This window comes from Pleurodeles waltl, chromosome 3_1 (assembly GCF_031143425.1).
Source record: "Pleurodeles waltl isolate 20211129_DDA chromosome 3_1, aPleWal1.hap1.20221129, whole genome shotgun sequence".
NCBI classification, from domain to species: Eukaryota; Metazoa; Chordata; class Amphibia; order Caudata; family Salamandridae; genus Pleurodeles; species Pleurodeles waltl.
The window spans coordinates 1,654,608,972-1,654,625,863 of NC_090440.1; the positions used below are offsets into that span (position 1 = coordinate 1,654,608,972).

A 16,892-nucleotide genomic window follows, 5' to 3' on the forward strand; every position below is an offset into this window, starting at 1 on the left:
TACCAAGAGATAGTGTTCTTTCAGAATATCCCTGTTAATGGTTTACCAGAAAATCCCCAGTTAGTAAAAGCTTTCTGAATTCCAATGGGGAGAACCTTTCTTGAATATAAAGACCATGATAACCCCTGTGTGAGTCAGGATGTCCCCTTGCCAACTAGAAGACTTAATAGCATATAGAAATACTTTGAAAATAACTTAACAGAATATTTTAGTAGGGGCGTGAATATCTGGTGGTATGCATGCTGAACATGCATACGCACAGGTGTAATAAAATTAACGTCTTTCATTTTGCGTTACACTTTTGACAGTCTTCATGGGGAGCAGGCTTGTCTTTTTCTGCAGCATTGCATCATCATACCATCACGCACAGAGGCTGAACATACGGCCCTCCGAATACTGCAAACAGTGACAGTACTCATAGCCTTAGATGTCCACACACATCTCATTCCTCAGCTAATATTGCCCAGTTACACATAAGGTCAGAGACAGAATACTCTGAAGTTCAGCCCATCCCTGCATATTCTTCTGAACTTCAACAACCACTGGTCAATCTGAACTCCCAATTTGTAATGCTGAACGTTTGGAATTTAAATGCTCGTCCAGATTATTGAAATAATTCATTTACCTGGTTGCATACTGATGATCACCTAAGATTGCTAGTCACTGTTCGGTCAGAACAGGGTCAGTGCAATAAACTGAAAAACAAAATACCCTGGGATCCCATAAATTGTTAGTCAAGGCATGGTAGCAGAAGGGGTGGAGTAATGAGGGCAGGGTCTCACAATAAACATCTACATTTACTTTTTAACAACTGCGTCTCAAATAAATTGATATGGCCAATATGATAGTAAATGTGTTACAACTTACTTAATTGATCACCAACACAACTGCACTTTAATATATCCTATGGGGTTAAGGCTACAGAGATATTTGGGTACCCAGCAAGTTTCAGGGTATAACTGTGGTAAGATAACTGGAGGTGAATGCACTAGCTAAAGAGGTCTGTGTGTCATCTAGTCACTGGGTGAAGCATAAAATAGCATAGATCTCTCCAACCACACCTGCTCAGGTCAGGGCCATGAACTTTAAACAAAATATCACGATAGACAACCCAGTGCATCAACTAGCTAAGCAAACCACAATCATACGAAATACAATAAAGAGGGCTGCAAAGCTGCCATCTTGCTGAAAACCAAAAACTGTGTGTCTAGCTTTAACACATCTTCACTAACCATACTACGAAGTGTTACATCCAATAACACAATAACAGCACCTTGGTGGTCATCATGCACAACCTGGAAATAGTTACAAAATAAAAAAAAGGCAACATTCATTCAACCACACACCCTACATGGCATAGCTTGCTGCGCATGAAGATAAGTGCTTCAGTGCCCCACATAGGTCGGTAAGCGCTATATAAATGCTGCAATGCAATACATAAAGGGTTAATGTGCCTGCTGCAAAGGACAATGTGTAATATGAAAATCAAAGATAGCTAGCTTAGTAAGTGCTGTTACTGCTTTCCCTGCAGAGATCCTTATATTATTTGAATGCCACAAATTACAATCTTTGTAAATAGATTAGTGAGTTGTCAACAAGCATCAAGAAGCTGTATGCAAACTGCAAGGCATACCTTTGGACCCATACGGGTATTCTCAATCCTTCATTGCTAACAAGGGCTCTTTTGCTTTTTGATCACCTGGTTTTTAACTTTTTACAGTGGTTGAGTCTCACTACTTGTGTCACATTCATTGCAATCACATGATAAATGGACTGTGCATATTTAGGGCGAGTGGCTACCTTTTAAAATAAGGCTGCTGCAGTGCAGCTAGGGTAAGGGGCACATGGCTGGTTACACGTGAACACATGTGCAGGGGCTGTGCATGCGAGACTAGAGATGTGTGCAGCCGGGTAACTGAGCACAGGAGCCTCTGCAAGGTTAGATGCTGACCTGGGATAAGCCTTATAATATTAGTGAGCACTCATAGGTAGGGTCAGAAGGGTTTACAGGTTTATCTGCAGTGTCACTGTATTATACGCATGGTGGAAAGTGCAGTTTCACCTCCCTTAGGCCTACAAAATCCAGTAAAGTATCAAACTGGGGTGGTAACATGCACGTCAATTTTGTACAGGTCCAGGAACCTACAAGTTCACCTTATGGGCTGTCAGAACTTTCATATTTCTCTGGATCAGATTCCAGGCTTTTGGTTACACTGATGGGCCAAGTTAATAATTCTGCTTCCCACAGAAAAGGAGTAATTAACAGTGCTTCACTCAGCTGATGCAAAAAGAACAGATGATGGACGGAATGCTGAACAATGCAAACATTAACCCAAAGTCACAAAGATCTGGATTTAATGCATTGTTTTCTTGCCCACCACGCACCATGCAAATCAGTCTTGACCTCATTCCCCATGGGAACAGTCAAGATCAAACTGCCAAGCCAGGACCTCCCTGGATCGGAAACAAGCATCCTGGGGCCAGTTTCAGGGTATCACTCTTCATCAGTCAGGCTAGCATGAATCCAGTTGCACAGCGAAATGCTTTACTGTTAATAATTATTGCATTCAACCATGGTGATTATTGGGCTTTTTAATGTGGTGACCACTTGACAAAGCCAATCGGCTTGCCTGATGTTCTTACGTGGTGACCCCTTGACAAAGCCAGTAGGCTTGCCTTATATATTGTTGGGATGACCCTGTAACAACTCCAATAGGCCTGGTTCATTTAATGTGCTATCCCCTTATATTATGATGTTCTATCTGGTATAGGTGGAGTGCCGGTACAGTGATGTTGGAGGTCATGACCCAATAGCGGTCAAATGAGAGTCCACTATGTCATCTAAGGTATTTTCAATCTGCAAGATGTTTAGATTTGTAAATTAACATGTAGTAATTTGTAGAGTGGTTAATAAATGCACTTTTCCTTTTTCTAAAGAAAAGGCACTGAATAGACAATCATTTATTGTTATTAGTGTGTGCCAGTGAATGGTGATTACTAGTCTGCGCCTCCTCCCCTTAAGTAGGCCTTGGACTCCAGTGCGTTGTTCCCCTGAGAAAGTCAAGTGCTAAAACAAGGTGCTTGGTTCCCAGTGAGGGGAAATTGTGGACCTTTTTCTTGTGCAGGCTAAACATCATGTCCAACTAATGATCTAATTCCTTACAGGCTCCTTTTGGTACTAACAAACTTACGTTCTATATAAATGGCTATTAGTGCAATTACACATGCAGAGAAAAATCACTGCACCTTCTTAGTGTCTGTTCAAGTCTCTTACATACAACGCTTAGAAAAGAAAGAAACCTGGTTCGAAATTATAGTTCATCTTTTCAGCACTTGTTTAAGTGCTTCGATGAGTGTCTATATGGCATTGGTAGCATTAGCGTCAATGTAGTAGGTCGAAACTCGAAAAGGCGTGCTGACAGCCCTGTATCTGAAGAAGCGTTTGTGTTGGGTCCAGCTGAAACTCAAAATAAGAGACCTCCCTCAACCCCTGCAGACTGCTGTTCTTAAGTCAGAGTACACAAGGCGCCAGGGAACGTGTCCAGAAGTTGTCAGAAAATTGCACAGGGAGAAGCTCGCACATTTTACTGAGGTCAGCCAGAATGAGGCTCAGTAAAGCTGCTGGATCCTCGCTCCCCTTCTTTTCACCAATAGCGGGGGATGATTTCGGATTGGCGCCTCACGAACCTGTGAGTTATGGTGTAATTTTAAGAACCTGCTCATGACAAAAAAATGCGTGCATGAGGTGTCAAAACGACCAGAATGTTCAAACTTAAATGCTAAACCCTTAAATTAAACCCCACCTGAGCGTCCATTTATTTTCATACAATTTCGCTCACCTTCTTGATATTGGATTTAGAAGCAGGATGGAAATCCTTCTTGCACATGAAGTTAGCGAACGACTTCCCCATGGCTACAGCAGAAAGGAAGGTGGTTCTATTCTTTAAATCACATATGCACTAGGTGTTCTAAAGTAAAGTGTGATGTCTCACACACAGCGGAGGAGGCAGTCTTCCGGCAACATCGGAGCACGTCATCGTCTTAAAGAAGAGACTAGTCAAGTACGCAGCAAACAGAGAAGACGGACAATAGTCGCCGATAACCAACAGGATATGGCGTCGGCCATATGAAAGTTTAAACACTCAAACGTATTTGAATAGCATAAAGTATAACGAAAGTGCTAAAGATATATTTCGAAAGGATAAAAATCATTAAATCTAGTCTAATTTTAATGATGTTTTATCTATATTGTGTTATTATGTATTTTTCAATAACTTGGAAAGATATATTTTAATATGTATTCATCATAAATCGATCGTCTATATAAAGCACCAGTAATGCATCAAACTTCCGGATAAACACAATCTTATAAAGAGTACTACGTTATTCTGTTTTATGAGGGAAGATTAAAGTTTCCCTTTAGGCTAAAGGATTCCATGGATAACTAGAAAGTCATTGAAAGATAACCCTGGCCTCACTTAGGGACCATGTTGGAGGTAATTAATCCTATCACAACCCAACAAATACAGTCCTCTGCCTCCGTCCGGGGGACATGGCTCTGTCCTTACTCCCCCGCAGGTTTGGTACGTCCGCCCCCACGTGATACATGGTCCGGCCCTAAGCCATTACGTTTAATGAAAAGTAGCTGCTGTCTTTTTCAAGCACCGGGGATTGTGGCTGACGTTGCAGACACCTGGCTGGGCTTGGTAAGTGGCCCCTGCTTGGGGTGTGTTGAGCCGCATACCTTCGAATGTATGCTGTTGTTCCTCAAGGTGAGAAGGGGAGGAGTGTTTGTGCTGACCGAGGTCACAGGAAGATACAGCTAAATCTACGTTTAATTGTAAAATGTGCAGCTAGTCTTACATTAACGATAAGAAATTATGTCTTCAGAGAACATGCACCAGGTATCTGAATATCAGTGCAAACCACCCACCCCCTACTCATTAGTATAGTAATGCTTTGCGTAGATATATTGTACACATGGTTATTCGTATTGTAAAATGAGATGTGCGTTTTCGTTGAGGAATAAAATACATTGGCAATTTTGTTTTCAAGCTTGACTCTTGCAGCCAAAAATATCTTTTATTCCTTTTTCAAATGAAAACCTTCTCCACTTCAATGCAAGTAAAGGGTGAAATTTCATTCCCTCTTTTTTCCCAGATCTCCAGCATGTGTATTCTCAAATGTTGGAATGAATTCGTTCTGTTAATAAAAAGTAAGTTAACAAGACATTGTGATAATCCAAAACCGAAAATTCACTGAAATTACTTAACCAATCACCAAAGGAACTTTGCAGGACCTCACACATTATGTACCAGATGACATGCCAAATAAGATAATGATATCACTATTGACATATCACATCATCATTAAGTTGTAACTACTTTAATGGTTGTTAAAGGGCGAAAGAATACTTTTAGCAACTAGAAGTTTTTATATCAAATGTATAAAAAAAACTGTATTTATACATGTATGTATGTGTGTATATATATATATATATATATCGCTAAGCTTATGCCTAAAGACTTCACTGTATGAATGGAAAAATACTTTGTACCTTTCTAGCTCAGCGTGGCTGGCACTGCGCTAATCCTGTGTTTAAAACTTTGCTAGGAAAATAGACTTTTGAGATGAGCAGATTTAGAATGTTGCTGTTCTATACCTATATACACTCACATACATGCGGGGATGGTTGTGCATGGAGGCTTCACTTCTGTTTATGGACTTCAATAAATTGGAAAGATCCTTATGCCACCACCGTAGAGAAGATGTTGACCGGGTGAATTTGGTCTGTCTCCAAAGAGTGTATTTCCACAGAAGGTAAATAAGTCAGCACGTCGATCCGTTTGTAGGGCAGATTGTTCTTTTGTTTCCTCACTGGGATGAGTCAAACAGGTTATCCCAGAGTGGAGGGTTGCTTTTACAGAAAGCCCCACTTTACGTCCGTGTTGCAGATTATCCCGATTTACAGAACACAATGTTTTCAGTTTTGGGTATACCTTTAACAAAATAGTTCTTTAGTCTCAACAAAGTAAATGGAGGCAACAGTCGCTCGAAGTTACTAATATTAAATGAGAGCCTGAAACTAGTAAAATGTCAGTGGATTAATTTGACTACCATATCCATTACACACAAGGTAACATTTTGTAGCATTTTGGCCCAAGCAAGTTTAAACTGTGTTTACAAGTTTCAGCTATGATGTTGATGAAGTCCAGCAACTCTGAGATGGTATAAACAGGCTATTTTTGCAGAAACAAATCTGGGGCATTGAGATTATAATTGCACATTTTCAACCCAATGTCTCTTTTATCAAACTAGGCAATATTAGTATTTAAAAAGAGTTACAAGAATGTCATCTATGTTTTTCAGAGAGTGACATGCAGCAATTATAGTTATCAGTTGACTTGTTGTCATAAGAGACACTTTTAAAAATTATGGACATTGAAATAACACCAAAATCTGAGAGTTGTAGTCCTTGCTGCACTGAATTCAAGCAATTTTACTAAAATGCTGAATCGTAGTACTTTGTTAAAAAAAAAATAACAGTGCTTTGTGACCACTTTTGGTTAAAAAAAATCCTGCATATACTTCCACTTTATAAATAGAAGGGATACGTCCCTTTCTTGGTCCCTCTCAGTTGCAATTTGGAAAGGGTAGTAATGACCCTTTTATGAGTCAGTAAGCATTTTCATAAAGAGCTTTTGCACATTGCAAAAAGCTCCTTTGTAGTTGTAAATATTTTGCAAATGACGGACTTTGCGACCTCACAAGGGCTTTATACATCTAGGGCCTGATGTAGCAAAGGATTTTTCCCATTCCGTGTCCATGGGGAAATGCTTTGTTACATATGGGCCTTGGTTCCTTGTCTGATTACCACTTGTTGTCCTTTATCAGTGGCCAGAATTAATTAGGAAACCAGTGCTGCTTCATAAGGCTGTTCATGTAAGTGCAAAGAACAGTGTAGTAAGGCTACAGTAAGGCTCATTTACACCTGCTTTGCAGGTGTGACAGAATTAAAATTATTGCATCAACTTCAAGGGTCGAGTGTGTTACTCTTATGTCCAGTGAATAAGTCTGTAGACGTACACGTCTGCCAACCTTTTTTAATGACTTTTGGAAACATGAAATGCTGCGACGCTTCCGATTGTTAATTATCCTCTGGTTAGTCTTTCATTTTCCAACCAGAGAAGTGAAACGACCTTTGATAATGTATGCAAACATTTAATGCTTTTCACTTAGTAAAATGTTTTGTAATGCTGGAATCATTAGAGTTATTTCATTTTAAAATACTTGCCTCATTGTCATAACGATCTTCACCAGCAGGACTTTGTTATAATAATAACAAGAAAATATGGCTCTTTTATTAATCATTCTTTAACTGAATCTCGGAATATTGCTTGCCCCTTCACCCCCCCCACACAATCAGTGATGGTCTGTTGATAAGATACCAGACTTATATATTAGCATTCTTTCTCTCATACACGCACTATGCACTGAAATACAAAAATATAGTTTAAAGTAAGTTATTTTTATTGTAAAACAGTCAACACTGGAATAGGTGTTCTGCTTTTCAGGTACAAGAGCTGTGATCCATGTTTTTAGTTCTTAATTTGTAGAGCAATTTATTTTTTGAGTACTATTGAAGCTTGCTTTTTACCTTTCTGTTTCAGCTCATTTTTTCTGTGCCCAATAATAAAACAAAAACAGTGACTTGCCGAAGTTACCCTTTATAAAAACAAAATACTTTTCTAATGGAATTAATTTTTGAATGTGATCAGTTCAAAGTTATTTTCTTCATCTCACTGTTAAAACAGCAGTGCTATGTGTGCTAGCAGAAAAAGTATAAGATATACTTTTCTCTCAGTTCCAATAGCTGCAAATTGCCCACAAGCATTGTATTATACATTGAGTTCAAGGGTGTGCGAAATGGGTGTCTGGCTGTTGTTGGAAGTGTATCCCGGAGTACAGTGTTGTCCTTTTATTGCGAGCCATTCCATTGTGCTCTTAGTGCATTGTTTTTTCACAGCGGGCCAGGAAAAGCATATGAAACTTCAGTTTAAAGGCACAGTAGATGCTGTTCAGGCCAATAGCCTCCTGCCACTTCCCTGGAGTTGCTTTCATCCCCTGCTTTGTGAATGGTAGTATATACGTAGTGCACTTTTGTGCTCTCACACAGTGTCACAGATGATATCATTAATGATTTTCACATGTAACCTATTAGCCACTCCGCCCACTCTGCCTGCACCTAGGTGAGGTGGATAGCATAACTAATTATACCTGTCGTATGCACAGCGGAGGGCACCACAAGGCATGTTTTCAAAACATAGACTCACTCTGGGAAAGTTCAATAGACACTCGTGGTACACCACCTGGTCATTACCCCACTGAATCTAAAAATATTGAAAAAGAATCGTTTACAATTTTCTTCAGACTGACTACCCTTGAGACTTGCTTAACTGTGCTTTATCAGTTCAAGTCTTTTGTAATCAGCCACCATCTGACTACAAAGTCACCTCATTTGGAAACCATAGCACTGTTAGTAGAAGAGTGGTTCTTAACCTCTTAAATTCTGAGGACCTCCACTTAACCATTACTGGAACCCGGGAACCCCCCCTCCTGAATTATTACTGGAATAGGGGGACCCTGACCTAGGCATTTTCGATGATTTGGATGACAAAACAATACACAAAAAATAAGGAAAAATGCATTCATTGAACAAAAACACAAATGATGAAATATTTTATTTAATTCACGAACAAATATGAAAAAATAAAATCTTTAATAGGAAGTTGGAGCTTTTTTAATTTCAATTGAGGCTAGTCATTGTCGATGCTATGTTCTGTTTGATGCTCTTGCACTGCTCCCATAAAATAATCTGAGAATACCAACTTAATTTTTAGCCTTCCGTCTGAAATTTCTTCATGCTTACAGAACGTTTTAAAACTTTCAGTTGTACATTTTGCTTCTTCATTTATATAAACGTAATTAATCTGTTAATTTTATTCAATTTTCTAAGCGGTTGTGGACTCCCTAAGTAGGCTTTGCGATCCCTAGGGCCCCCCGGACCATAGGTTAAGAACCACTGCTCTAGAAGATTAAACCTTGCTCCAGTGTTCTCATTCCTCATAAAACTTACTTTGACTTCTACAAACTAAAATCTTGCTCCACCATTCTCATTCCTTATAAAACTTACTTTGACTTCTACAAACTATATCCCTCTTCTTGTTCAAGCGTATAACCACTTTCTGCAGATTCACTTATTAATGTTATAAGCAGGTGTAGGTCTAGATTCCCTTTGGACTCTAGGCCCTTTTTTTTTTTATCACGGTATCGTTTTTTTATATATGATCCTTTCCTATTGGCCACTGTAAATATCCCCTTAGCCTCCAGTAGCATCACTTCTGAACTCAGACAGTGCTGTGTTATTTCTGTCATTAAGAAACCAAGTAAAGAAATAACCACACAGCTAACTCTTAGTCTATTACATTTATTCCTGCAGTATCTAAAATAGTGCACATGGCTAAATAGAAATGCTTCTTCCTGGAAACTATCTGCTTGCTTGATGACACCCATCATTATGGCACAGATTACTAAATCATCGTACTCTGGGCAAATTATCCTGAAACAGTCAATACGGTTTAAAAGCTTTGGGATCAAAATTGACTCTGACCTCCAAATGTCATTTCAGGTTCTCAGTCAGGTCATTGTGTTTCTTCCAAATGCATAGTATTTGTAGTATATCCAAGCTTCTTCTCTTGACAGCAGGAGAACAGTAGTCTCAACCTTGATTGGGTGAAGGCCAGATTACCATTTCATCATTTTAAAACTCCTCAGAACCAACTGCTTGGCTGGCTACAGAAGTCTACCTAATTTTTATGTACTTTTCATTGGCTTCCAATTTATCAGCATATCTTGTTAAGTGTACTGCGCCTCATACTTGAATCAATTAATGGCTATCTTCTTGCTTTCTCGAGCTGTAATATGGCAATGTACAACCCTACTCAGATTCTTCGCTCTTCAAATACAGTTCTTCTGAAGCCACCAACTTTAAAAGAGCTAGACTAGGAGGAATATCCTTCTCAGTGTTATCACCCTCCTTCTGGAACATGCTCCGGTTAGAACTTTTCTACATTTTGTATCATTTATTTTTTGTGTACAAAAGTTAAAAACTTGATTGCTCATGCATCAGGAGACATCTTGAAGTAAGAGCGTACTATAGACGTTTTGATATAACATGAAAAGGTGGTAAGTAGGTATACCTGTGCTTGGCAGAAGGCGAAGAATAAATTACCAGGTGTGGTCAGCATTGACCCCAGACACACGCAGCGTTTGGGTGCCCTGATTTTGCTCCCTGGCCCCAGGGCAGTGCGGTGGAGCATTCTAACAGAGGATGTATTGCTCGTCTATCAGGAAAGGCCAGGCAGCTCGCAAGAGTGTCAGGAATGCCTTCGTGGTCTCCGCCCCAAGGCTGAGTACCTTACATTAATAACCAACAGTTCAGGGGAGGTGAATATGAAGAATCCCATTTGTTGAGGTGAAGGGATGACTGACTTCTGGGAGTTTTGGCTACAGATTTCCAGGGGCAAGACAGGCCAGAAGCTTAGAATTTATGCCTCCTCAGAAGGCCTTCTGTTTTTCAGACTCGCTAGTTGGCAGTGGAGACTTAAGTGTCTCAACTAATTTTTATTTGTCTTTTTATAGACATGTATTGTTAAGAGGGCATAATACAGATTTGCGAGTCTGCTCTGACATCCAACAGCAAATCAAGTTGTCAACTACCGGTACATGTTTCATTTTTTAATATTGCAACACTAGCTGGGCACAAATAAAACAAGTCGCCAGAAATCCAAGGCCTTTTTTTGATTGGTAAGGTCACTGACATTTCATCCAACAATTTTTAGGCAGTGTTTTCACAAAACGAGCGATTCCAATATAAATGGAAAACATAACTTTGGGACTAACCTTAAACTACTTCTGCATTTCCCTTACCCGTTATGTTTTGTGCATGTTAGTCAAATAGAGCCAAAATTATTAGTGATCAAAATACTATTTTTCTCATGGATTCTTGGGTTCAGTCATCATTAAGGAACATTGATTGCAGACTCTAATACACACTCACTCTTGTATAATATTTAATTATTTAAAGTATTGTTATAATATTTACTGAGCCGATCAGAAGATGTGCAGGCAAAGAAAACAAGACATGATATTTTGAAGCAGATATGTTATTTTAAGTTGTGTCGAAGACTTGCTTTACGCAGCCCTCGGGTGACCTCCATGCCCTGCTGATGGGACAAGGGCGATGGAAAGTAAGGGTCTATATAGAGAGAGAGAGAGAGAGAGAGAAACGGTGGGCCTGGATGAGAAGAAAGGAGGGTGGAACTACTGGATGAGAAGAAATGAGGGTGGAGCTATGTGAACAGAATGATTCTCTCACAAATGCTTGTACCTCTCTAGAGGAGTTGGTGTACAATATCAGGGGTGTGGAATTTATTAAAATATCTACTTGTCCAGGGGACAGGTTGCTTCTCAAATCTACTTGTCCTGTAAAAAGATCTACTTGTCCCTTTGGTGCCATGTAGTGTCACGACAAATTATGGCAGCAATCCCATTATGTAAGAGATCTGATAATAGCCTCTCTGATTATGCCAGGGCTACTACCACAGTAGGGCTTGAATACTTGCAGTTTCAATCCCTACTGTAGCAATTTCCTTATTTTGCCACCTTTCTGAAGATCTGTATACTGGGGCTGGAGGAAGCAGTAAGCAATAGTTCCAGGGCTGGAATGCCTTTGAGTCTGCAAACCTACTAACCTGCATGTTTTAAAGATTTTCACCAGCTTCTCTCTAATATTTTCCCATAATAAGAAAGGTTGGACATTTACTCCTGACAATGGCAGAATTAGAACTTCTTCCAGGGTTGGGAAGAAAGTAGCCGGAGGGAAAATGAACTTGCAAATGCTCAATAGATTTTCACATGAGCAAATCTACATATGCGTATTTACCCATGCTAAAATACAGTTCACAAATATTTTATAGGGGTACGACATATACCATGGGTGCACTTTTGTGACTTTCTTTAAGAATTTGGGGCCACATGTAGGTAGGTTCAGATTTGCGACCCGCAAATTGCAAGTCAGAGTGACTCGCAATTTGCGAGTCGCAAATCCAAATGTAGAATGGTGTCCCTGACACCATCTGTGATTTGCAAGGGCTTCGCAAATGCCCACCTAGTGAATAATCATGAGGTGGGTCGCAATTTGCGACCCCCTTGCGAATAGCGGCCCTCACAGGGATGGTGGCCTGCCAGAGACAGCAGACCACCATGTCTGTGACTGCTTCCTTAAAGGAAAACGAGGTGCATTACAAAAACAAAAAATGAAACGTTTTCGTTTCATTTTTTCAGAGCAGGCAGTGGTCTGAAAAAATGTTTACAGTGACATTCACAATTGGGAAGGTGTTAGCACCCATTTGAAATGGGTGCAAACTGCGATTGGTTTGCACCCGCGTCCGCAGTAACAAGACAATCCTACATTGCACTGCGAGTGGAAACACATTACCTCAACTGCAGAGAGTTCCACTCTCTGTAAACAGGCAACCAAAGGGTTTGTGCTGCAGAGGGTTGGGCCTACTTGTCCCAAGGACACAGTAAACATAAAAACTTGTTGCCCTTGACCCCAAACAAGATGTCCCGGGCGTCGGGCAATAGGAATTCCACATCCCTGAATATAGTGGGTGAACCTTGAGTGTCTTGACCAGACTGTAAGAGCATAAGCGGCAAGTTGGGGCACAAGTTGAAAAGAGTAAGCCACAGACCAGAGAATGATAGTAGGCGATACATGTGAGGTAGAGAGTGGTGTAAACACCCTAGTAATGGGATGCGGCCTAACGGAGAAAAATAAATTGTCGTAACCCGCTGACCAGGGAGAGAATCAAGAGGGTCATGTTAGGGTGGTTGTGGATGTGTTTGGTGTGTGTCTGTCATTTATCTTACTTTGTTGTAGCAATTGGTCTCTTGGGATAATGGTAACTCGTTAGAGGGATACAAGGTCTTGGAGAGCAGGTGCCTGACTCCTCCTCAGGCTATTATACTGTTATACCAGTTGTAGCCTTATTGTTTTTTATTGAGTTTTAAAAAGCGGAAGTAACATTTACTGCACACCATTAGTGGTATTCCATTTGAATTGACATAAAACAGTATAGTTTTACACATCAAGTAGCCATCACAGGGAGGTCCTTATTTTATAGCCACCATGTTCACATGGTATTTCACAGTAATCCACAATTACAATTAGTAGCAATACACAATAATGCACACCAACTCACAAGCATCCTAGCTGTACAAATGTAACTTACATTATCAATATAATGACAGGTCTAGTGTACACAGTATGAAATGTTTTTCACTTAATCAATCTGGGTCAGGTAGACACTCCTATCCTGCCCATTTCCAGCCACCGAGAACTCCCTCTCTACTCGCAGAGCCAGGTAGGTGATAAAGGGTCCCCAGTTGTTTTTTGGGACGGGATTTGATTTATCATCACTGAGTTTTGTCAACAGGAACATTTGAGTGGTAAGTGGTCTCACCCCACCCAGGACATCTTTAACATATCCCAGCAATACAATGAGTAGGGGCTCTGAGATCAAAAACTCAATGACCTCTTCAATTTTATCAAATACTGATAACCAGTAACCAGCCACCACTGGACATAAACATGCCAGATGCAGGATATCAGTGGCATCTGGGCTACATCATGCACAGCTTAGATTTTCCATAAGACACATTTTATGTAATGAAGCAAGCATATATAATAAAGCAGGTGTTCTGTACATTTTGTGGAGAAACCTAATGTGTATCAGCAGTAATCAGTAATTAGGTGATAGTGCACAGTGTGGGTGCATCCGTGGTGCCATTCTTCTTGCAGGGGTGAGGGATCTAGTTCCATCTGCTATGCAGATCTCCCCGGTGGGGTACATATAGGGAAATTATCTAGTGATATACAAGTGAGTGATCAATTTCCTGGGAGAAGAAGAATCCAAGATCACACCTAGTGCCGGGATCAGTGAGGGGAGGACAGAAATATACTATGTATCTTCCTACACATGGCCCGAAGTTTATAATATGGAAATTCGAAAATTGAGTACACCTGGATACATTTGTAAAGCACTGTAGCATGATAAATTGACATCACAATATAGCTCTCCAATTGAAACTAATCGCATGTGCCTTAGCTGAAGGCATACCTTTTGATCAGCTGTAACGGGCAATGCCGGGTTTTGAGCAATGAACAAGTCGTTCACGAATAGACAGTCCAGCCCCACTCGATAGCGAAGTGGGACCCAGGCCCAGACCATGCACTTAACTGAATCAAGTCTGTACTCTGGGGCATTTTGCAGAGGAGCAGACAGCAGTGCTCAATTGACTGATAACCATGCTATCTGCTTCAATTGCACTGTGTGGTGAAAATGCTAGGTTGATGCTAGAAATGTGCAACTCTGTACAAGTAGCAAAGTGAGCACCTTCCATGCAACCCTATGCTGTTTACTCGCTCAAGCCAGTCCAATAAGTTTGGATCTAATCCTGTTAAAGAAGTGTCTTTATTGCGGGTTATGGGATACAATAAATACCTTATGGAGAATCAACATTTTGGTGATGGCAATCCTGCCTGCCATGTGCAGCTCCAGTTTAACCTACTCCTCCAACCACAAAATCCCCCTATTGTAATTTTCTCACCATATTTCATCACTACCTCTACTGGCCCCATACACTCAGATATTTGACTATGGCAGCCGTCCATCTCAAAGGGAACTCTGAATACTTGACCGTAGCTGAAGTCAAGGGGAATGCAACCGATTTTAGACAGTTAATGGTCTTCCCAGCAAGGCAGCCAAATTTAAGGATTTTCTTCAGTATTGGAGGTTGGATATGTCTAAAGTTCTCTGATATATAATGTGACATTATCAGCATACATTGATACCACCAGCCTCCTACTCAAGATGATGCTTTCATAGTCTAGCTGCCATAGGGTCAAAAACGCTCGCAAACAGTTTGAGGAATAGGGGCCACCTCTGCTGGGTGGCCTGGTCTATCGAAATGGAGGAGAAACAGTCCCATTAACTTGTATCCTTGCAGTGAGCTGTTCATATAGCAGTTTGATCCACAGGGTGAATGGCCTACAGGACACAATCTGTGCAAGTAGCATACATGGGTATTTTCATTCTAACTAATCATACGCCTTGGTTACATCTAAAAAATGTTTTTTAATTGTGGGTTCATCAAGTGCAACAATGCAAATATGACATGCAGATTGTGTGCTGTGCTGTGCTGTGCAGTGCCCTGGGATGATTCCAAACTGGTCTAGTCTGATGATGCCAGGAAGCAAAGAACCTGCTTGCAAATAACGTGGCTAAAATCGTATTGTCTATATTTGTCAAAGAAAGGGGGGTGGGATATAAGAGTCTTAGCTGTTGGTTGGCTTATCTGGTTTCAGGATGGTGACAGTCAAGGCTTTCTGGAGAGAAGGTTCGAGACACCAAGATGCTCTGGCCTCCTCATATACTGTCAACAGATGAGGGGCTAATAACTGTGTAGTTAGTCCATCTGATCCCTGGGCTGTACCTCCAGGCATACCTTGAATAACCTGCACAAATCCTTCAGTTGTGAAGGGGACATCCTGGCGCTGCCCTCTTGCGTCATATAACCATGCAAACTGAACAGAGTAAAAAAAAAACTGGATGTCTCACGGGTCTGTGTCAAATGTAGAATGATACAAATTAGTGTAGAAGTTTAGAACATTTTGCGTGACGTCTTCTGTATTAGAGCAGACTGCCGCATTCTCATCCACAAGCTCTGTAATATAAGAACTAGCCCAGGATTTATTTAGAAGTCATGCCAATGTCTTGCCACCTCAACCTCCCTGTATTTTCTAGTGGTGGCTTCCTTGCTAAGGTTGTGCATTTACATAGTTGCCGCTTATGCCGCTAGCTAGCTGTTCATTGCGGCTAACAATTGAATGTCTCCAGAATTATAATAATTACATTCTAGCACTCAGATTTCCCTTTCTAATTTGTTAAGCTGTCCATGCAGCATCCTCAGAAGGCCAAACTGCTTGGATATATAAGCCCCATAAATAACGGCGTTGAATGCCTTCCAGAGTGTGCAAGCAAGCAATATGTGAAGGTAAGGGACAATTATTCTAAGGGTTCCGTTTTGATTTAGTTTCTGATTATCAGATCATGGAGCACATTAGGTGGAAGGTGCAACGTGAACGCTCAATCCCGAATGGTTCAGTTCCAACAGTACTGACATATGGTCAGAAAGGGTTCTAGGGTCCAGGCACTGGCAGCCCTAGTCAATAGCCGTAGTCCATTCTGGATCAAGCATTACATGAAGTGGTAATACAGATGCCCTTTCATGTGTCTATCAAGTCATGGTTCTGCATAATACTATTCAGCTGCAGGGCTGCATTTGGGTGGGGGTCTTCTGGTAGAATCTGAATGATCGAATTCAGTGTGTAAAGCAACGTTAGACCCCTTCACCCCATGAGCTGATTGTCTTAGGGCAGTATTTAAAGATTTTTCACTAGATCCCCAAGTAGAAACCAGGACAGTCAGTATTGAGGTGTTTATTGACAGGCAATTGTTACAGTCTTGTCTAGGAGGCTTCTATGTATTATTACATATCTGCCTTCGTTATCATATATAGACTACACTGTATGCCATTGTATGCCTTCCTAAACACTATTGTAAACACACTTACGTGGGCGAGTATGAAACTAGATACATCTCCATGATCCAACCAGCACCGCCACCGGATTTAGTGGATTCAGTAATATGCAGGTCTTGTAATAGCCCAATGTTGATTTTTATGCCTATTTAGGCATTTGAAGACAT

The 16,892-nt window shown here is 40.6% G+C and overlaps 2 protein-coding genes across 4 annotated transcripts in view; one reads left to right on the plus strand and one right to left on the minus strand.

Annotated features, from left to right (window-relative positions):
- The window catches only part of CIR1 (corepressor interacting with RBPJ, CIR1), a 204,624-nt gene extending 200,576 nt beyond the window's left edge, over window positions 1–4,048 (minus strand). The window contains exon 1 of the mRNA XM_069225370.1: window positions 3,840–4,048. Coding sequence (XP_069081471.1) covers window positions 3,840–3,911 — 72 coding nt within the window. The 5' untranslated portion in view covers window positions 3,912–4,048. The remainder of the gene's footprint in view (window positions 1–3,839) is intronic.
- A 400-nt stretch (window positions 4,049–4,448) lies between these two features.
- SCRN3 (secernin 3) overlaps window positions 4,449–16,892 on the plus strand; it is a 196,992-nt gene continuing 184,548 nt past the window's right edge. Inside the window, exon 1 of one of the 3 annotated variants that reach the window (XM_069225372.1) lies at window positions 4,449–4,772. The gene's annotated coding sequence lies outside the window, so the exon portion shown is untranslated. Of the gene's footprint in view, window positions 4,773–5,166; window positions 5,216–16,892 lie in introns of those variants that run through there. The other 2 variants (XM_069225371.1, XM_069225373.1) reach the window with 2 other exon arrangements.